The sequence below is a fragment of the Trichomycterus rosablanca genome, chromosome 13, assembly GCF_030014385.1.
Source record: "Trichomycterus rosablanca isolate fTriRos1 chromosome 13, fTriRos1.hap1, whole genome shotgun sequence".
Taxonomy (NCBI): Eukaryota; Metazoa; Chordata; class Actinopteri; order Siluriformes; family Trichomycteridae; genus Trichomycterus; species Trichomycterus rosablanca.
The window spans coordinates 9,252,446-9,276,161 of record NC_086000.1 but is presented as its reverse complement, the minus strand read 5'-3'; the positions used below and the strand labels follow the sequence as shown (position 1 = coordinate 9,276,161).

The window sequence follows — 23,716 nt, the reverse complement described above, 5'->3', positions numbered from 1 at the left end:
CTAGGTGGATTAAGCCCAGCAATCCTGCATGTGCTCTTTGGTGGATCCCCAGAAGAAGCCACAATAGATATTAAGAATTGTGCTGCCCTTGATATCCGTGAGACAGTCCAGGTGTTATGATTTATCAGATGTTTTATTGATAAATAAGGCTACACTAATAAAAAAAAATAATTTTTATAGTAATGAAATTAGGGCTGGAAGATATGTCTAAAATTTATATCACGATATAACTCCTAATTTCGGTCGATACGATATAATTCCGATATCGATATGAATAATACAAATGTCAGAAAAACTGCCAAGAACACCAACATTGGATGGCGGTACCTGCAAACCTCTGAATAATTTATTTGCAAAGTCTATAAAATCTCACCCATGACAGACCCTGGTACTGACACACCCCCATACCATGACACACCCTGGTACTGACACACCCCCATACCATGACACACCCTGGTACTGACACACCCCCATACCATGACAGACCCTGGTACTGACACACCCCATACCATGACAGACCCTGGTACTGACACACCCCATACCATGACACACCCTGGTACTGACACACCCCATACCATGACACACCCTGGTACTGACACACCCCATACCATGATACACCCTGGTACTGACACACCCCATACCATGACACACCCTGGTACTGACACACCCCATACCATGACAGACCCTGATACTGACACACCCCATACCATGACAGACCCTGGTACTGACACACCCCATACCATGACAGACCCTGGTACTGACACACCCCCATACCATGACAGACCCTGGTACTGACACACCCCCATACCATGACACACCCTGGTACTGACACACCCCATACCATGACAGATCCTGGTACTGACACACCCCATACCATGACAGACCCTGGTACTGACACACCCCCATACCATGACAGACCCTGGTTTTGACACACCCCCATACTATGACACACCCTGGTACTGACACACCCCATACCATGACAGACCCTGGTACTGACACACCCCATACCATGAAAGACCCTGGTACTGACACACCCCATACCATGACAGACCCTGATACTGACACACCCCCATACCATGACAGATCCTGGTACTGACACACCCCATACCATGACAGACCCTGGTACTGACACACACCCCCATACCATGACAAACCCTGGCACTGACACGCCCCCATACCATGAAACACCCTGGTACTGACACTCCCCCATACCATGAAACACCCTGGTACTGACACGCCCCCATACCATGACACACCCTGGCACTGACACGCCCCCATACCATGACACACCCTGGTACTGACACACCCTCATACCATGACAGACCCTGGTACTGACACGCCCCCATACCATGACAGACCCTGGTACTGACACGCCCCATGCCATGACAGACCTTGGTACTGACACGCCCCCATACCATGACAGACCCTGGTACTGACACGCCCCCATACCATGACAGACCCTGGTACTGACACACCCCATACCATGACACACCCTGGTACTGACACACCCTCATACCATGACAGACTCTGGTACTGACACACCCCATACCATGACAGACCCTGATACTGACACACCCCATACCATGATACACCCTGGTACTGACACACCCCATACCATGACACACCCTGGTACTGACACACCCCCATACCATGACAGACCCTGGTACTGACACACCCCATACCATGATACACCCTGGTACTGACACACCCCATACCATGACACACCCTGGTACTGACACACCCCCATACCATGACAGACCCTGGTACTGACACACCCTCATACCATGACACACCCTGGTACTGACACACCCTCATACCATGACAGACCTTGGCTTTTGGACTTGTTGCTAATAACAGTCTGGATCCTTTCTGTCTTTGGTTCGGAGCACACGGCGTCCATTTGTTCCAAAAAAGACCCGGATTGCTGATATATCTGACCACAAGACACGTTTCCACTTTGTGATGGTCCGTCCTAGATGCACCCGAGCCCAGCGAAGTCGACGCCGCTTCAGGACATGGTTAACATAAGGCTCCTTTATTGCACTGATTTCGGGTTGTAAATTCATGCTCGTCAGGGACAGTTTAACTGTTTTCGGTACATGGAGGAAGACGTTGCCAGCGTGCTAGCGGGTTGTGCAGCCTCAGCCCATCGGTTTGAATATCCTGATGATAACTGTGTTAGCTTAGTAAGCTAAAACTGTGTCTAAATAATCTGCCTTATGAGTTTCATGTCTTATTAGAATCCTCTCTACTGAGGCAGCTGATCAGGTAGGTAGTGGCAGCAGGGCAGCTCACATTATTTTCATTATATCATTTTGTAAGTGTTAAATGAAACGTACACCTGCGCTCACATCAATCTCTGGAGGTCGGCAGTGATCCTTTACAATTTTGCCTCCTGATTTATTGCCCCCCATCCACAAGCTCCGTCCTAAATGCCCCTCAAGGGCACGAGAGAAGGACGTGCCGCATTTTCAGGCTTTGTCAGGGTGCACGTTTTCTTTTCGGCTCTTTAGCTTTTATCATCAGCCGTAAAACGCGTTGGGCTATCAGGCGCCGCCGTCTCACCCATGACTGATATAATTGATGCTAACTTGCTGATTTAAAGCCACACGCACTGAGCTTGAATTGATCCTGGACCGGAGAGATCAGGGTCATTAATACTGCCAAATCTGGGACTGTACAGGGTGTGGACGAGCATCAGCTTGATGGACATCCCATTCCGATACCAATGCTATAAATATACAAATATACAAATACCTCCACCCATGTTTCCATAAGATTTTGCAGTGTGTCTGTTGGAATTTGTGCTAATTGTGACAAAATAGAAATAAAAAATCTTGGCTTGTACTCGATTGAGGCTAATATCATCCTTACTGTGAAACATGGTGGTGGCAGCATCAGTATATAAAGGTGCTTCTCAGTGGCTGGGACTGGGGCTAATACAAATATAGTAATAATAATCCACTGATCAGGTATAACATTATGACCACCTTCCTAATATTGTGTTGGTCCCCCGCTTTTGCTGCCAAAACAGCCCTGACCCGTCAAGGCATGGACTCCACACCACATGGCACCATGATGTCAGCAGCAGATCCTTTAACTCCTGTAGGTTGTGAGGTGGAGCCTCCATGGATCGGACTTGTTTGTCCAGCACGTCCCACAGATGCTCGATCGGATCGAGATCTGGGGAATTTGGAGTCCAGGTCGACACCTCAAACTGGTTGTTTTGCTCCTCAAACCGTTCCTAAAGCATTTTAGTTTTGTGCTGAAAGAGGCCACAGATATCAGGGAAGCGTCTCCATGAGAGGGTGAACATGGTCTACAACAATGCTTAGGTAGGAGCTACGTGTCAAAGTAACATCCACATGGATGGCAGGACCCAAGGTTTCCCAGCAGAACGTCGCCCAAAGCATCACACTGCCTCCGCCGGCTTGCCTTCTTCCCCACAATGCATCCTGGCGCCATGTGTTCCCCGGGTAAGCGACACACACACACCCGGACGTCCACGTGATGTAAAAAAAACCTGATTCATCAGATCAGACCACCTTCTTCCATTGCTCCTTGCTCCAGTTCTGATGTGCACGTGCCCATTGTTGGTGCTTTCAGTGGTGGACAGGGGTCAGCATGGGCAACAAACTGTGATGCTCTGTGTATTCTGACACCTTTCTATCAGAACCAGCATGAACTTCTTCAGCAGTTTGAGCTACAGGAGCTCGTCTGTTGGATCGGATCACACGGGCCATCAATGAGCCTTGGCCGCTCATCACCCTGACGCCGGTTTACCACTGTTCCCTCCTTGGAGCACTTTTAATAGACACTGACCACTGCAGACCGGGAACACCCCACAAGAGCTGCAGTTTTGGAGATGCTCTGACCCGGTCGTCTAGCCATCACAATTTGGCCCTCGTCAAACTCGATCAGATCCTCACGCTCACTAACTGCTTCTAACATCAACTTTGAGGATAAAATGTTCACTTGCTGTCTAATATACCCCCCCCCCCCCACACACTAACAGGTGCTGTGACGAAGAGATAATCAGTGTTATTCACTTCAGCTGTCAGTGGTCATAATGTTATGCCTTGTGTGTGTGTGTGTGTGTGTGTGTGTACATCCGTATATGGTAATAGAATAGATTGCCTTTATTTGTCATGTATACATGTACAGGTGTGCAGTATTCCAGCTGTTACGCCCCTGGAGCAAACAGGGTTAAAGGTCTTGCTAAAAGGCAGAACTGGGATTCGAACCCTCAACCTTTGGGTTATAGCCTGAAAGCTCCTCCAACTAGGCCACCACTGTCCCACTCTACACTAGAGGTTAATGATGCTGAGAGCAGCAGTGATGATGATCAGCACCACTCTCAGCTACATGCACACATTGTGACATCATCATGATGACATCGCCACACTCCACACCTCTGGTATAAATTGCTGCGTTTCATGTGTTTGTGCTCATTTGATCTGAGACGCCGAGACAGTAAGCAGCATGAACATGTTCTCCTGTTGGACTCTTCCATCTGACGAAGACGAGCCGCACAGGCAGGTAAACGAACCGGAGAAGAAGGTAAAGAAGAGAAAATGGTGGCAGAGACGCCAGAAGGTGGAGATGCAGGACGTGGAGGGTGAGGAGGGAAACGGGGTAAAGGGTGAAGAGATGGGGCAAGGAGTGGGGCAGAAGGTTTTAGAGGACCAGGCAGACCAAACACCAAAGATGGAGAAGCAGGTGGTTCTGGGAAAAAACAAACCTGAGAAGAAAGTAAAGAAGAGAAAATGGTGGCAGAGACGCCAGAAGGTAGAGATGCAGGACGTGGAGGGTGAGAAGGGAAATGAGGTAAAGGGTGAAGAGATGGGGCAAGGAGTGGGGCAGAAGGTTTTAGAGGACCAGGCAGACCAAACACCAAAGATGGAGAAGCAGGTGGTTCTGGGAAAAAACAAACCTGAGAAGGTAGAGATGCAGGTGGCCCCACGGGACCTGGTGGAAGAACCAGAACAGGTCGTTGTAAAGGACCAGAGGAGGAAACCAGTAAACAAGGTGGTTCTGGTTTGTGAGATTGAGATGAAGAAGTTAGAGCAGGTGGACCCAGTGGAGCAGGTGGACCCAGTGGAGCAGGTGGACCCAGTAGAAAAACCTGACCAGGTCGTGAAAAGGGTAGAGAAACAGGTGGCCCCGCTGAACCTGGTTGAAGAAAGAGAGCAGGTCATCCTGAAGAACCAGTGGATGGGACATGTAAAAAATAAGATTCATTGCATAGAGAATGAGATAAAGAAGGAGGAGAGGCAGGTGGACCCGCTAAACCTGGTGGAAGAACCAGAGCTGGTCATCCTAAAGGACCAGGGGAAGGGACAGGTAAAAAATAGGGTGTGTTTTATAGAGAATGAGATGAAGAAGGAGGAGAGGCAGGTGGACCCGCTAAACCTGGTGGAAGAACCAGAGCTGGTCATCCTAAAGGACCAGGGGAAGGGACAGGTAAAAAATAGGGTTAGTTTTATAGAGTATAAGCTAAAGAAGGAGGAGAGGCAGGTGGACCCAGTGAATAAAACAGACCAGTTCGTGAAGAAGGAGGAGAGGCAGGTGGACCCAGTGAATAAAACAGACCAGTTCGTGAAGAAGGAGGAGAGGCAGGTGGCCCCGCTGAACCTGGTGGAACAACCAGACCAGGACATGAAGAAGGATCCAGCAGCTTTGGAGGACAAAATATGGAAACTGAAAGAGCAGAACCTGGATAGAGGAAGCACTGAAGGTACGTTTGAAGGATTGTATAGATAGATGGTGGTGATCTAATAAAGGTGAACATTAAAAATTGAATTAGGTTTCATTTCCCCATCAGATCCACTGAAGAACGTCTCCAAGGTGTCTTCAAACAAACCAGACCCCCAGCAGCTGCAGGACGACGTTCTTGTTCCCATCGTCGAAGCCCAACCTGGAGAGTCCGGGGCTCTGATGGAGAGCGCGTGTGAAGATGAAGGTCTGGTTTAGATTCAGAAATACACGTTATACACGCTAGGTGGAGTAACGCTGGAGTTTCCTCTAACACGTGTGCATGTCGGCTCTGTGTTGCTGTGTAGGTGTCCCGATGCCGAAGTCGAGGAGAACCAGCCTGAGAACCAAACGGTTCCAGTTCTTTAACGTCTGAAGCTGAGGTAGTGACGATCCGGAGATCATCCAATCACACGCCGACTTTTCCAACATCAAAATAACAATAAAGTGCCTTCATGAACATGTTGGTTGGTCTGATTTTGTGTACGTTGGGTATTGAGGGTGGACCGATGAATCAAATCAAATCAAGGTTTATTTGTCACATACATGGTACACAGTACAACTGGCAGTGAAATGCTTTAGTGACTGCTCCGCCACAGTCATTACAAAAACTACAAAATAGTTAAAAAATATATTATACAAAAAATATAGAATGTTTTTAAAAGTAAGAATTTAGAAACATTAGAAAAATTTACAATATAAAATTACCAATATAAAAACAATATAAAATTAAAAATTAACAATATAATTAAAAAAAGCAATTTAAAGTAAACATTAGAAAAATTATCAATATAATTAAAAAGAGCAATTTAAAGTAAACATTAGAAAAATTATCAATATAATTAAAAAGAGCAATTTAAAGTAAACATTATAAAAATTATCAATATAATTAAAAAGAGCAATTTAAAGTAAAGTGAACATTAGAAAAATTATCAATATAATTAAAAAGAGCAATTTAAAGTGAACAAGTGTGTAAAGTGACAAGTAGTGCAGAAACTGTGCAACATAATGCTACATAATGCTATACAGATGTGCTAAATAATAAATACTCAAATACTAATCTATACATATACATACACTTATATACTCATATACATATACTTATATACACATACATATGTCAAAATATATACACATACATATACGTATAAATTAGATTGTGCAAGTAGTGTAAATTGGTCCTAAATGCTATTTTCGTTGAGGACTCGAATAGCTTGTGGGAAAAAGCTTCTTCTCATCCTCTCCGTTTTGGCTTTTAGAGCAGTTGGAAAGCTGGAAGTTAGAGCTAATATTAAGGTAAAAAAAAAATGATGTGATTTTAAACAGGTGATGTCAACAGCTGATTATAATGATGAATTGGACAAATCATGTTCAGATGAAAGAAAGAAAAAAGGTTGTTAAGGTGGTTTACAAGATTAAAAGAACAATCTTTATATTTTTCAAAATGACCGCTTCAGTTTATACTAACAGCATTTACTTTTTACTTCTACTTTTAATATTTAAGTACATTTTTATATCAAATTACTTTTAATACTTAAGTACATTAAACATCAGATACTTTTAGACTTTTACTCAAGTAATATTCCATGAGGTGACTTTTACTTCTGTCTAAGTACATTTCTGGTAAGATACTTGTACTTTTACTCAAGTACGGCCTTCAGGTACTTTATACACCACTGAATTTAGTTTAGTACTTTAGTGGAGGTAAAGAGTATTTTTACTTTTACTAGTACTTTACTGGAGTAATATGTTACCTTGGATGTCTCTACTTTAACTCAACTACATGGTTTGTGTACCTTGTCCACCACTTACATTAGACAAAATGAACTTGTGCATATTCATAATGAATTCATTCATGTATTACATGTAGGAATCAATTATTAATCACTCATGAAATAAGAGATGAATGAAGCTATTTCCTGTACCTGCACTATAATGTTAAAGGTACGGTAGTGTGTTTATCAATCTGTTCATTCAGTGCAGGTAAACTTTATGAATCCAGCCACATGGCTCAGTGTTTAACCAAAATGATTATTATTATGAATCCTCAGGAAAGTGAAGGGAGATTAGTTTATGCAAAAAACAAAACAAAAAACTGTCTAATCTCTGTACTGTATATTGTCTCTACTGCTTAATGATATCACATTATGTAATGTATGCTAATATAATGTACTGTGTGTTAACAAGTCATTATAAACATCAAGCTTCCACTTCATATACCAAATACATTAAAGCAGATGCAGTAAATGTAAAGACAGCTGAAAATACCCAGAAATTGTACAAATGTTTATTATTTAGCGTTTAATATTTCGGTCACTGCTGCCTGTCCCATATGAGAACATGACAGCGCCGGGTTTGTTTGGAACTATTGGAGGGTTACATGAATCACGTGACCGCGTAGCGGCGAGATCAAGGAGTGTCGCAACTCTCTCTATCTACTGTTACGTGGGGAGAGAAAGGACTCAAGCGTGGAGGTTTAATTGAAATTATAATTTTATTTTTTAAATGAAAAACAACACACAAAACAGAAATCAAAAACAAACATAAGAACCCCTATGGACGCAGCTGGATGCTGCAGGCAAGAACAAAAGAAAAAGGGGAAAAACTAAAGGACGCTGGACACGAACCCCGGTCGCTCAGGGGAGCGCCGGGCGTGTTACCAGCGCACTACTGCAGCTGGGGGTAAGCCAGTGGCGCAATGCGCTAAAGGCGCTAGTGCGCGTTGAGAATAGTGAGAAAATCCTAGTTGGCTAGTTAAGCTCACAAACGTGGGTCCGAACCGGGTGAAGGCGTAATAGCCGAGCGCTTGACGGCTTCACCATCAGGCAGTGCGGCACCCACTCGAGCTCAGCTTAAACCAGTTGGGGGAACTGGGTAGTGGCGTTGTAGCCGAGCGCTTGGCGGCATCACCACCAGGCAGTTCCAGAACCCAATGGACCACTAGGAAGAGGATGCCCCCGAAATCACCTCTGGTGCAGTTCGGGGGGAACAGAAGGCTCCTTTATTAGCCGCAGCTGGAGTCAATCTGTCCGAGAAAAAAGGTAAAGAGAACAGGTTAATGATACAGGTACTCAAGCTTCTACTGCAGATTTGAACCGAGGTTGCTGGCGAACCAACCGAGCGTTTTACGGCGTCGCCACCCCACGGTTGCAGAACCCACAAGCTAGATTTAATAAGCATACTAAAGCGGTGAAAGCTCCAGCGCCGTCACACGGGGCTGGCTTCACCCGCTAAAGCTAAATGCTACTAAGAAAATAAAAAGCAGTTCGAGGACTGCACGGGATCGCACCACGCTACTTCTAAGAAAGGTAAAGCAAAGCTAATTACCTCAACCTTGCGGTCTACACACCCTGATGGCCTTATGCCACCGGGGGTACCTCTAGAACTACAAAAGAAGCGTGGGGGAGCCGTCAGCAGTCCCCACGGACACCGCAGTGCCCAAAACAAAAGGAGCAAACAAGACAGAAGGTGCGACGCCTGCAGCCAGGCGGCGTGCCCTTAAATAAGGGAGCCGCAGCTGCAGGTCGTTCGCCCTAACGAGCTGGCCTATTATTAAAGGCCTAGCTCCGTACTGCTCTGTAAGGCCTGTGACGTCGGGGAAGAGTGGTAAGTCCCACAAACGCCACAGAATCTTACAGTACCCCCTCCTTAAAGGGACCTCTCCTGAGGTCCCTAGCCAGCGGTCCAGTTCCCCCAGGTTGCAACAGGCAACCGGGGGATTCCCCCAGGTTGCTATAAGCAACCAGGGAGTGCCCCCCCAAAAAAATTCTTGGGAGAGAATGGGGGTCCTCCACTGAGTCCAGAAATGGTCGCACCTTTCTGTTACGTGGGGAGAGAAAGGACTCAAGCGTGGAGGTTTAATTGAAATTATAATTTTATTTTTTAAATGAAAAACAACAAACACACAAAACAGAAATAAAAAACAAACATAAAAAAACAAAAAGCCGGAAACAAATTCCTTGTGTGTGTAAACATACTTGGCGAATAAAGCTGATTCTGATTCTGATTCTGACATAAGAACCCCTATGGACGCAGCTGGATGCTGCAGGCAAGAATAAAAGAAAAAGGGGAAAAACTAAAGTACGCTGGACGCGAACCCCGGTCGCTCAGGGGAGCGCCGGGCGTGTTACCAGCGCACTACTGCAGCTGGGGGTAAGCTAGAGGCGCAATGCGCTAAAGGCGCTAGTGCGCGTTGAGAATAGTGAGAAAATCCTAGTTGGCTAGTTAAGCTCACAAACGTGGGTCCGAACCGGGTGAAGGCGTAATAGCCGAGCGCTTGACGGCTTCACCATCAGGCAGTGCGGCACCCACTCGAGCTCAGCTTAAACCAGTTGGGGGAACTGGGTAGTGGCGTTGTAGCCGAGCGCTTGGCGGCATCACCACCAGGCAGTTCCAGAACCCAATGGACCACTAGGAAGAGGATGCCCCCGAAATCACCTCTGGTGCAGTTCGGGGGGAACAGAAGGCTCCTTTATTAGCCGCAGCTGGAGTCAATCTGTCCGAGAAAAAAGGTAAAGAGAACAGGTTAATGATACAGGTACTCAAGCTTCTACTGCAGATTTGAACCGAGGTTGCTGGCGAACCAACCGAGCGTTTTACGGCGTCGCCACCCCACGGTTGCAGAACCCACAAGCTAGATTTAATAAGCATACTAAAGCGGTGAAAGCTCCAGCGCCGTCACACGGGGCTGGCTTCACCCGCTAAAGCTAAATGCTACTAAGAAAATAAAAAGCAGTTCGAGGACTGCACGGGATCGCACCACGCTACTTCTAAGAAAGGTAAAGCAAAGCTAATTACCTCAACCTTGCGGTCTACACACCCTGATGGCCTTATGCCACCGGGGGTACCTCTAGAACTACAAAAGAAGCGTGGGGGAGCTGTCAGCAGTCCCCACGGACACCGCAGTGCCCAAAACAAAAGGAGCAAACAAGACAGAAGGTGCGACGCCTGCAGCCAGGCGGCGTGCCCTTAAATAAGGGAGCCGCAGCTGCAGGTCGTTCGCCCTAACGAGCTGGCCTATTATTAAAGGCCTAGCTCCGTACTGCTCTGTAAGGCCTGTGACGTCGGGGAAGAGTGGTAAGTCCCACAAACGCCACAGAATCTTACATCTACGGCTCTGGGCTGCACTATATTTTGTTTCAGCATCTCATTTGCAATGTGCGCATGTGCAATAGTCACATCGTAGGATGTGCAATGTCATGTAAGGCAAATTAAAATCGTACACATCATGCTTTTTGCTGCTTAATACAAAAGGAACATTTGTACTGTTCTCATTTTTCATGACATATCTGCCAGAGGCAAATTATATCTGCCCAATATCATTTATTTTATGCTATTTACTATTTATCAATAACTTTGTAATTACACACACACACTATATCGCCAAAAGTATTCACTCACCCATCCAAATAATTGAATTTAGGTGTTCAATCACTTCTATGGCCACAGGTGTATAAAACCGAGCACCTCGGCATGCAGACTGCTTCTACAAACATTAGTGAAAGAACGGGTCGCTCTCAGGAGCTCAGTGAATTCCAGCGTGGTACCATGATAGGATGCCACCTGTGCAACAAGTCCAGTCGTGAAATTTCCTCACTACTAAATATTCCACAGTCACCTCTCAGTGCTATTATAACAGAGTGGAAGTGATTGGGAACGACAGCAACTCAGCCACAAAGTGGTAGACCACGTAAAGTTACAGAGCGGGGTCTCCAAGTGCTGAGGCGGCTCGTACTGCATAAAAGTCTGGAACGCTCTGCTGACTCAATAACTGCAGAGTTCCAAACCTGCTGTTAGAGCTGCAAAAAGGGGACCACCTGTATATTAATGCCTATGGATTAAGAATGGGAGTCACTCAAGTTCATATGCGTGCGAAGGCAGACGAGCAAATACTTTTGGCAATATAGTGTATATTGCAATGTGAGTTTTTCCAATATTGTGCAGCCCTAGTATGGAAGCAGAATATCAGTGTCCTTTAGATTACTACCTATGTGTTCAGAATTTTGTTTCATGTTAAGTGCCAGGAGGAACTCTTCTTTTTGAGGGTGAAAAAGAACACTTGATTCCCTCCACTTCCCATTTCCTTTTGGAGAGTGACTTCTTTGTCGTTGCTGGCCGAATGATGGGTCATTCATTTCTACATGGTGGGCCATGCCTAGGTGGATTAAGCCCAGCAATCCTGCATGTGCTCTTTGGTGGATCCCCAGAAGAAGCCACAATAGATATTAAGAATTGTGCTGCCCTTGATATCCGTGAGACAGTCCAGGTGTTATGATTTATCAGATGTTTTATTGATAAATAAGGCTACACTAATAAAAAAAAATAATTTTTATAGTAATGAAATTAGGGCTGGAAGATATGTCTAAAATTTATATCACGATATAACTCCTAATTTCGGTCGATACGATATAATTCCGATATCGATATGAATAATACAAATGTCAGAAAAACTGCCAAGAACACCAACATTGGATGGCGGTACCTGCAAACCTCTGAATAATTTATTTGCAAAGTCTATAAAATCTCACCCATGACAGACCCTGGTACTGACACACCCCCATACCATGACACACCCTGGTACTGACACACCCCCATACCATGACACACCCTGGTACTGACACACCCCCATACCATGACAGACCCTGGTACTGACACACCCCATACCATGACAGACCCTGGTACTGACACACCCCATACCATGACACACCCTGGTACTGACACACCCCATACCATGATACACCCTGGTACTGACACACCCCATACCATGACACACCCTGGTACTGACACACCCCATACCATGATACACCCTGGTACTGACACACCCCATACCATGACACACCCTGGTACTGACACACCCCATACCATGACAGACCCTGATACTGACACACCCCATACCATGACAGACCCTGGTACTGACACACCCCATACCATGACAGACCCTGGTACTGACACACCCCATACCATGACACACCCTGGTACTGACACACCCCATACCATGACACACCCTGGTACTGACACACCCCATACCATGACACACCCTGGTACTGACACACCCCATACCATGACACACCCTGGTACTGACACACCCCATACCATGATACACCCTGGTACTGACACACCCCATACCATGACACACCCTGGTACTGACACACCCCATACCATGACAGACCCTGATACTGACACACCCCATACCATGACAGACCCTGGTACTGACACACCCCATACCATGACAGACCCTGGTACTGACACACCCCCATACCATGACACACCCTGGTACTGACACACCCTCATACCATGACAGACTCTGGTACTGACACACCCCATACCATGACAGACCTTGGCTTTTGGACTTGTTGCTAATAACAGTCTGGATCCTTTCTGTCTTTGGTTCGGAGCACACGGCGTCCATTTGTTCCAAAAAAGACCCGGATTGCTGATATATCTGACCACAAGACACGTTTCCACTGTGTGATGGTCCGTCCTAGATGCCCCCGAGCCCAGCGAAGTCGACGCCGCTTCAGGACATGGTTAACATAAGGCTCCTTTATTGCACTGATTTCGGGTTGTAAATTCATGCTCGTCAGGGACAGTTTAACTGTTTTCGGTACATGGAGGAAGACGTTGCCAGCGTGCTAGCGGGTTGTGCAGCCTCAGCCCATCGGTTTGAATATCCTGATGATAACTGTGTTAGCTTAGTAAGCTAAAACTGTGTCTAAATAATCTGCCTTATGAGTTTCATGTCTTATTAGAATCCTCTCTACTGAGGCAGCTGATCAGGTAGGTAGTGGCAGCAGGGCAGCTCACATTATTTTCATTATATCATTTTGTAAGTGTTAAATGAAACGTACACCTGCGCTCACATCAATCTCTGGAGGTCGGCAGTGATCCTTTACAATTTTGCCTCCTGATTTATTGCCCCCCATCCACAAGCTCCGTCCTAAATGCCCCTCAAGGGCACGAGAGAAGGACGTGCCGCATTTTCAGGCTTTGTCAGGGTGCACGTTTTCTTTTCGGCTCTTTAGCTTTTATCATCAGCCGTAAAACGCGTTGGGCTATCAGGCGCCGCCGTCTCACCCATGACTGATATAATTGATGCTAACTTGCTGATTTAAAGCCACACGCACTGAGCTTGAATTGATCCTGGACCGGAGAGATCAGGGTCATTAATACTGCCAAATCTGGGACTGTACAGGGTGTGGACGAGCATCAGCTTGATGGACATCCCATTCCGATACCAATGCTATAAATATACAAATATACAAATACCTCCACCCATGTTTCCATAAGATTTTGCAGTGTGTCTGTTGGAATTTGTGCTAATTGTGACAAAATAGAAATAAAAAATCTTGGCTTGTACTCGATTGAGGCTAATATCATCCTTACTGTGAAACATGGTGGTGGCAGCATCAGTATATAAAGGTGCTTCTCAGTGGCTGGGACTGGGGCTAATACAAATATAGTAATAATAATCCACTGATCAGGTATAACATTATGACCACCTTCCTAATATTGTGTTGGTCCCCCGCTTTTGCTGCCAAAACAGCCCTGACCCGTCAAGGCATGGACTCCACACCACCTGGCACCATGATGTCAGCAGCAGATCCTTTAACTCCTGTAGGTTGTGAGGTGGAGCCTCCATGGATCGGACTTGTTTGTCCAGCACGTCCCACAGATGCTCGATCGGATCGAGATCTGGGGAATTTGGAGTCCAGGTCGACACCTCAAACTGGTTGTTTTGCTCCTCAAACCGTTCCTAAAGCATTTTAGTTTTGTGCTGAAAGAGGCCACAGATATCAGGGAAGCGTCTCCATGAGAGGGTGAACATGGTCTACAACAATGCTTAGGTAGGAGCTACGTGTCAAAGTAACATCCACATGGATGGCAGGACCCAAGGTTTCCCAGCAGAACGTCGCCCAAAGCATCACACTGCCTCCGCCGGCTTGCCTTCTTCCCCACAATGCATCCTGGCGCCATGTGTTCCCCGGGTAAGCGACACACACACACCCGGACGTCCACGTGATGTAAAAAAAACCTGATTCATCAGATCAGACCACCTTCTTCCATTGCTCCTTGCTCCAGTTCTGATGTGCACGTGCCCATTGTTGGTGCTTTCAGTGGTGGACAGGGGTCAGCATGGGCAACAAACTGTGATGCTCTTTGTATTCTGACACCTTTCTATCAGAACCAGCATGAACTTCTTCAGCAGTTTGAGCTACAGGAGCTCGTCTGTTGGATCGGATCACACGGGCCATCAATGAGCCTTGGCCGCTCATCACCCTGACGCCGGTTTACCACTGTTCCCTCCTTGGAGCACTTTTAATAGACACTGACCACTGCAGACCGGGAACACCCCACAAGAGCTGCAGTTTTGGAGATGCTCTGACCCGGTCGTCTAGCCATCACAATTTGGCCCTCGTCAAACTCGATCAGATCCTCACGCTCACTAACTGCTTCTAACATCAACTTTGAGGATAAAATGTTCACTTGCTGTCTAATATACCCCCCCCCCCCACACACTAACAGGTGCTGTGATGAAGAGATAATCAGTGTTATTCACTTCAGCTGTCAGTGGTCATAATGTTATGCCTTGTGTGTGTGTGTGTGTGTGTGTACATACGTATATGGTAATAGAATAGATTGCCTTTATTTGTCATGTATACATGTACAGGTGTGCAGTATTCCAGCTGTTACGCCCCTGGAGCAAACAGGGTTAAAGGTCTTGCTAAAAGGCAGAACTGGGATTCGAACCCTCAACCTTTGGGTTATAGCCCGAAAGCTCCTCCAACTAGGCCACCACTGTCCCACTCTACACTAGAGGTTAATGATGCTGAGAGCAGCAGTGATGATGATCAGCACCACTCTCAGCTACATGCACACATTGTGACATCATCATGATGACATCACCACACTCCACACCTCTGGTATAAATTGCTGCGTTTCATGTGTTTGTGCTCATTTGATCTGAGACGCCGAGACAGTAAGCAGCATGAACATGTTCTCCTGTTGGACTCTTCCATCTGACGAAGACGAGCCGCACAGGCGGGTAAACGAACCGGAGAAGAAGGTAAAGAAGAGAAAATGGTGGCAGAGACACCAGAAGGTGGAGATGCAGGACAGGGAGGGTGAGAAGGGAAACGGGGTAAAGGGTGAAGAGATGGGGCAAGGAGTGGAGCAGAAGGTTTTAGAGGACCAGGCAGACCAAATACCAATGATGGAGAAGCAGGGGGTTCTGGGAAAAAACAAACCTGAGAAGAAGGTAAAGAAGAGAAAATGGTGGCAGAGACGCCAGAAGGTAGAGATGCAGGACAGGGAGGGTGAGAAGGGAAATGAGGTAAAGGGTGAAGAGATGGGGCAAGGAGTGGGGCAGAAGGGTTTAGAGGACCAGGCAGACCAAACACCAAAGATGGAGAAGCAGGTGGTTCTGGGAAAAAACAAACCTGAGAAGAAAGTAAAGAAGAGAAAATGGTGGCAGAGACGCCAGAAGGTAGAGATGCAGGACGTGGAGGGTGAGAAGGGAAATGAGGTAAAGGGTGAAGAGATGGGTCAAGGAGTGGGGCAGAAGGTTTTGGAGGACCAGGCAGACCAAACACAAAAGATGGAGAAGCAGCAGGTGGTTCTGGGAAAAAACAAACCTGAGAAGGTAGAGATGCAGGTGGCCCCACGGGACCTGGTGGAAGAACCAGAACAGGTCGTTCTAAAGGACCAGAGGAGGAAACCAGTAGACAAGGTGGTTCTGGTTTTTGAGATTGAGATGAAGAAATTAGTGCAGGTGGACCCAGTGGAGCAGGTGGACCCAGTGGAGCAGGTGGACCCAGTGGAAAAACCTGACCAGGTCGTGAAAAAGGTAGAGAAACAGGTGGCCCCGCTGAACCTGGTTGAAGAACCAGAGCAGGTCATCCTGAAGAACCAGTGGATGGGACATGTAAAAAATAAGATTCATTGCATAGAGAATGAGATAAAGAAGGAGGAGAGGCAGGTGGACCCGCTAAACCTGGTGGAAGAACCAGAGCTGGTCATCCTAAAGGACCAGGGGAAGGGACAGGTAAAAAATAGGGTGTGTTTTATAGAGAATGAGATGAAGAAGGAGGAGAGGCAGGTGGACCCGCTAAACCTGGTGGAAGAACCAGAGCTGGTCATCCTAAAGGACCAGGGGAAGGGACAGGTAAAAAATAGGGTTAGTTTTATAGAGTATAAGCTAAAGAAGGAGGAGAGGCAGGTGGACCCAGTGAATAAAACAGACCAGTTCGTGAAGAAGGAGGAGAGGCAGGTGGCTCCGCTGAACCTGGTGGAACAACCAGACCAGGACATGAAGAAGGATCCAGCAGCTTTGGAGGACAAAATATGGAAACTGAAAGAGCAGAACCTGGATAGAGGAAGCACTGAAGGTACGTTTGAAGGATTGTATAGATAGATGGTGGTGATCTAATAAAGGTGAACATTAAAAATTGAATTAGGTTTCATTTCCCCATCAGATCTACTGAAGAACGTCTCCGAGGTGTCTTCAAACAAACCGGACCACGAGCAGCTGCAGGACGACGTTCTTGTTCCCCCCATCGTTGAAGCCCAACCTGGAGAGTCCGGGGCTCTGATGAAGACCGCGTGTGAAGATGAAGGTCTGGTTTAGATTCAGAAATACACGTTATACACGCTAGGTGGAGTAACGCTGGAGTTTCCTCTAACACGTGTGCATGTCGGCTCTGTGTTGCTGTGTAGGTGTCCCGATGCCGAAGTCGAGGAGAACCAGCCTGAGAACCAAACGGTTCCAGTTCTTCAACGTCTGAAGCTGAGGTGGTGACGATCCGGAGATCATCCAATCACACGCCGACTTTTCCAACATCAAAATAACAATAAAGTGCCTTCATGAACATGTTGGTTGGTTTGATTTTGTGTACGTTGGGTATTGAGGGTTAAACCAACTAAACAGCAGAGGTGGAAAGAGTAAAGTAAAATAGTGAAAGTACTTGGATGAATTCTTACTTAAGTACGAGTAAAGTTACTAGTCTAAAAATCGACTAAAGTAAAAAGTAACTCATTTAAAATGTCATTTAACAGCCGGGGGGGGGGGGGGGGGGGGATTACTGCTCCTTTATTTGTGTCCATCTTTAGAGCACTACTCTCTGAAATTCTTGTTAAATTTGAGCAGTAGTCGATTTTCAAAGTTAGTCGAGTTTATCCTTGTTGGCTTTTCAGTGAACAGCGGTCCAGCACAGCTGAAGAGACGCTCACACGTGGCTGAGGCAGGCAGACCAGTGTTGAGTTTTAGAGAAAGCTTTTTGATGTGTGGAAATGAATTTAGCAGATCTATCTCATTTGAGGTACAGGCAAGGTACCCATCCAGTTCTCCTGTACCTTGTGACTTTTTGGACTTTAATGAAAAGAAAAAATCATCTTCATCTGATGAATTTTGCTGACTTGCTCCAACACAGCCTCTGCCATCTGGTCAAGGTGTGGTCTCACATAGACCAGAGCTGTTGAGTGACAAACACACAACACCACACACTGAAGAGTTCTGACAATTAAGTTGATTAATGTGGCAACAAGAGTTTGTCATAATACAGAAATTATAATAACTACAACTTGTGCAGAAAGACTAGATGCATTTATTACAAAAGAAACAAAGTGGACAGGACTAGGATTAATAAAAAAAAATAATACCTGCTTCTCTGATATCAGCCCTCTCAGTCCAGGTCTCAGACTGAAGGATGTTTAAAGCCTGCACCACAGGCTTCATCACAGGACAGTACTCAGTCAGGAAAGCGACTTCAACCGGACTCGACCTGTATGACATAAAGCAAATGTAGACAACTTGTAGTAAATGTCCTGCAGGAATAGATGTGGAATGTCTAGTCAAATAGCATCCTCCCCCTTCTCTTCTATGATACGTATGATTCTCTCCACAGCCATGTATGGCGAGTTCCACCGAGTTGGACATGGCCGAATGAGATAAAGCTTGCAATTATCTTCCACAAATTCTGCTGCCATGTATGACCGACCCGATCTGTTCCAGATTACTTGGCATTTCGCAAAGGCTGCACGAGATGTGTGAAAGACTGCACGCAGGTTTGGCGAATCTGCGCTTTAAGTTAGAGCGGTGGTTAAACACATTACTGCGCATGTGCAAACAAACTGTTCGCGTTCTGAGTGAAGCGCGTCGCTCTGTTCACCCAAACACACGAAAATCCCGGAATATCAGAACCTCTCCGTCTAACTTCACCAAACACACTGATGTCAGTTAAGAACGATTAACAAAGTAAAACCACAGCATCCGATTTTATATTTCTTATTATTAGCGTTGAGATTGTTCAGATATCTAGCTACCATTTTCAATTACATTCGAACCACAAATAAAACGGTTCACTAAATGAGTTTGGAATGAATTCAGTGCAGACATGAAGACACGTCCATTATTTACAAAAACTGATAAACAAAAATTTCCTCAGATAACTTCTGTATTACACTGACAGTAAAAAGATTCAGGGTGTTGAGGAAAATGCAGCATGTCTTTAACCCTTTAATGGTCTCAACAATAAAATAATGTTTAAAAGATTATTTCTTTGCTTTTACTAGTTTTTAACATTTCCAACTTTTCATGGATGATTTTTCAGCTGCTGCTTCAAGCTGACATAAGTTAGAAATTGTGCTTTTTTAAAATGTGAATACCAATATATTTTTTTAGTTTAACACATGCCAATCAGGGAGTAAATCTGGCCCAAACGAGATTATTTAAATACAATTAATTATTTACGATTAATTAATTTTGCCAAAGTTCAGTGGTTATAGGTTGTTGAGATATATCTATGACTTGTACAACCCAAATCAAAAATTGGGACAGTATAGTAAATGCGAATAAAAAAGCCATTGTTTCTTACATCTACATTGATATCTTATATGAACCCAGAATATTTCATGTTTTGTCTGGTCAACTTCATTACAATTCTTAACATACACATTTTAAGCCTACAACACGTTCTAAAAAAGTTGGAAAGCTGGAAGTTAGAGCTAATAATAAGGTAAAAAAAAATAATGACATGATTTTAAACAGGTGATGTCAACAGCTGATTATAATGATGAATTGCACAAATCATGTTCAGATGGAAGAAAGAAAAAAAGGTTGTTTACGGAAGGTGGTTTACAGAATTAAAAGAACAATCTTCATATTTTTCAAAATGACCGCTTCAGTTTATACTAACAGCATTTACTTTTTACTTCTACTTTTAATACTTAAGTACATTTTATATCAAATTACTTTTAATACTTAAGTACATTAAACATCAGATACTTTTAGACTTTTACTCAAGTAATATTCCATGAGGTGACTTTTACTTCTGTCTAAGTAAATTTCTGGTAAGATACTTGTACTTTTACTCAAGTATGGCCTTCAGGTACTTTATACACCACTGCAAGTCCTGCACAGTGGTCAGAGGGATTTTAAGCCATTCTTCTTGCAGGATAGTGGCCAGGTCACTACGTGAGGACACCTGGTGGAGGAAAACGTTTCCTGACTCGCTTCTCCAAAACACCCCAAAGTGGCTCAATAATATTTAGATCTGGTGACTGTGCAGGTCATGGGAGATGTTCAACTTCACTTTCATGTTCATCAAACCAATCTTTCACCAGTCTTGCTGTGTGTATTGGTGCATTGTCATCCTGATACACGGCACCGCCTTCAGGATACAATGTTTGAACCATTGGATGCACATGGTCCTCCAGAATGGTTCGGTAGTCCTTGGCAGTGGACTATCTAGCACAAGTATTGGGCCAAGGGAATGCCATGATATGGCAGCCCAAACCATCACTGATCCACCCCCATGCTTCACTCTGGGCATGCAACAGTCTGGGTGGTACGCTTCTTTGGGGCTTCTCCACACCGTAACTCTCCCGGATGTGGGGAAAACAGTAAAGGTGGACTCATCAGAGAACAATACATGTTTCACATTGTCCACAGCCCAAGATTTGCGCTCCTTGCACCATTGAAACCGACGTTTGGCATTGGCACGAGTGACCAAAGGTTTGGCTATAGCAGCCCGGCCGTGTATATTGACCCTGTGGAGCTCCCGACGGACAGTTCTGGTGGAAACAGGAGAGTTGAGGTGCACATTTAATTCTGCCGTGATTTGGGCAGCCGTGGTTTTATGTTTTTTGGATACAATCCGGGTTAGCACCCGAACATCCCTTTCAGACAGCTTCCTCTTGCGTCCTCAGTTAATCCTGTTGGATGTGGTTTGTCCTTCTTGGTGGTATGCTGACATTACCCTGGATACCATGGCTCTTGATACATCACAAAGACTTGCTGTCTTGGTCACAGATGTGCCAGCAAGACGTGCACCAACAATTTGTCCTCTTTTGAACTCTGGTATGTCACCCATAATGTTGTGTGCATTGCAATATTTTGAGCAAAACTGTGCTCTTACCCTGCTAATTGAACCTTCACACTCTGCTCTTACTGGTGCAATGTGCAATTAATGAAGATTGGCCACCAGACTGGTCCAATTTAGCCATGAAACCTCCCACACTAAAATGACAGGTGTTTCAGTTTCATTGTCCAACCCCTGTATATATATATATATATATATATATATATATATATATATAGATAGATAGATAGATAGATAGATATATTACATTGCCAAAAGTATTCACTCACCCATCTAAATCATTACAATTCAGGTGTTCCAATCACTTCCATGGTCACAGGTGTATAAAACCAAGCACCTAGGCATGCAGACTCATTCTACAAAAATTAGTGAAAGAATGGGTCGCTCTCAGGAGCTCAGTGAATTCCAGCGTGGTACCGTGATAGAATGCCACCTGTGCAACAAGTCCAGTCATGAAATTTCCTCGCTACTAAATATTCCACAGTCAATTGTCAGTGGTATTATAAAAAGTGGAAGCGATTGGGAATGACAGCAACTCAGCCACCAAGTGTTAGGCCACGTAAAATGACAGAGCGGGTCAGCGGATGCTGAGGCGCATAGTGCGCAGAGGTCGCCAACTTTCTGCAGAGTCAATCGCTACAGACCTCCAAACTTCATGTGGCCTTCAGATTAGCTCAAGAACAGTGTGTAGAGAGCTTCATGGAATGGGTTTCCATGGCCGAGCAGAAAGAATAAACAGAAAAACACTTCAGTGGCTTTGAAATCATTGAATATGCCATTATACAGACTTAAAATGTATCAAATCAGGTAGACCAAGATATACCTAATCAATAAAAGTGACAAAAATCGAATCGTCTTGTTTCTCAGAGTCAGAGTCAGAGTCAGAGAGGTTTTATTGTCATTTCAGCTACATACAAGTACATATTGAAACGAAACAGCGTTCCTCTAGGATCACGGTGTAACACGGTACAAAAAGTGCAAGACAATACAAAACAGTGCAAATACAACAATAATACAAAAAATCCTATAATAAATAACTACAAAAGATATTCCTTATTATCCCTAATCTAAACAAGTAATTAGAACACAGGACTAAAGACAAGTGTTAGTACATGATGGTGAATAGATGGTACAATGGTTCCTGAGGTAGTGACATGTTGTACATTAGCAGCGTAAAATTGGCAATGCAGATAAGGTGCCTAAAAAGTAAATATGGTGCAAAATACAAGTAAGGTGCAGAAATTATTGTGCATTTCCAGGAGGTGTGCAAAAATGCAAGTAACATAGTCAAAAATGCAAGTAACAGTCAATACAGTTCAGTGTGTGGCAGCAGAAAATGTCCGGAGGAAATTGTTACAGTACTGAGTTTAGGAGTCTGATTGCTTGTGGGATAAAACTGTTACACAGTCTGGTTGTGTTAGTCCGGATGCTGCGGTATCGTCTCCCAGACGGGAGCAGAGTAAAAAGTCCATGTGATGGATGGGTTGGATCGTCCACAATGCTGAGAGCTTTGCGGATGCAGCGGGTGTTAAAAATGTCCGTGAGAGATGGAAGAGCGACCCCGATGATCTTTTCAGCTGTCCTCACTACTCGCTGGAGAGTCTTACGGTCCGACGCAGTACAATTTCCGAACCAGACAGTGATGCAGCCGCTCAGGATGCTCTCGATTGTTCCTCTGTAGAACGTGGTGAGAATGGGGGGTGGCAGATGAGCTTTCCTCAGTCTTCTCAAAAAGTAGAGACGCTGCTGGGCTTTCTTGGTGATGGAACTGGTGTTAAGGGTCCAGGTGAGATTCTCCTCCAGATGAACACCGAGAAATTTGGTGCTCTTGACGATCTCAACAGATGAGCCGTCGATGTGCAGTGGGGAGTGGTCCCTTAGTGTCTTTCTAAAGTCAATGACCATCTCTTTGGTTTTATCCACATTCAGAGACAGGTTGTTGACTTGGCACCAGTCCGTTAGATGTTGTACCTCCTCTCTGTACGCTGACTCATCGTTGTTGCTGATGAGTCCCACCACAGTTGTGTCGTCTGCAAACTTAACGATGGAATTCGTGCTGTGCATCGCTGTACAGTCGTGCGTAAGCAGAGTAAACAGCAGTGGACTGAGCACACAGCCTTGGGGAGCGCCGGTGCTCAGTGTGGTGGTGCTGGAGGTGGTCTTACCGATCCGGACGGACTGAGGTCTCTCAGTCAAGAAGTCCAGGATCCAGTTGCAGAGAGAGGTGTTCAGGCCCAGCGTGCTCAGCTTTCCAATTAGATGCTGAGGAATGATGGTGTTGAATGCTGAGCTAAAGTCTATAAACAGCATCCTGACGTAAGTGTTCTTTCTGTCCAGGTGTGTAGAAGCCAGGTGAAGTGTAGTGGATATGGCGTCGTCCGTTGAGCGGTTAGGACGGTACGCAAACTGCAGTGGGTCCATGGTGGGAGGCAGTAGTGTCTTAATATGCCTCATGACTAGTTTCTCGAAGCACTTCGTGATGATAGGCGTGAGTGCTACGGGACGATAGTCATTGAAGCATGACACAGATGACTTCTTTGGCACGGGTACGATGGTGGTCGTCTTGAGGCACGTTGGAACGATGGCGC

At 45.3% G+C, this 23,716-nt stretch overlaps 2 protein-coding genes across 2 annotated transcripts; both read left to right on the top strand.

The window, feature by feature from the left end:
- The first annotated feature begins 4,470 nt into the window (after positions 1 to 4,470).
- LOC134325419 (titin-like) lies at positions 4,471 to 6,214 on the top strand. Its single transcript, XM_063007600.1, has 3 exons — positions 4,471 to 5,737; positions 5,825 to 5,962; positions 6,063 to 6,214. The coding sequence occupies exons 1-3, from the start codon at positions 4,483 to 4,485 to the stop codon at positions 6,128 to 6,130; spliced, it is 1,461 nt and encodes a 486-aa protein (XP_062863670.1). The 5' UTR covers positions 4,471 to 4,482; the 3' UTR covers positions 6,131 to 6,214.
- Positions 6,215 to 15,724: 9,510 nt separating this feature from the next.
- On the top strand, positions 15,725 to 17,618 carry LOC134325383 (cilia- and flagella-associated protein 251-like). Its single transcript, XM_063007557.1, has 3 exons — positions 15,725 to 17,138; positions 17,226 to 17,366; positions 17,467 to 17,618. The coding sequence occupies exons 1-3, from the start codon at positions 15,740 to 15,742 to the stop codon at positions 17,532 to 17,534; spliced, it is 1,608 nt and encodes a 535-aa protein (XP_062863627.1). The 5' UTR covers positions 15,725 to 15,739; the 3' UTR covers positions 17,535 to 17,618.
- Positions 17,619 to 23,716: the final 6,098 nt, after the last annotated feature.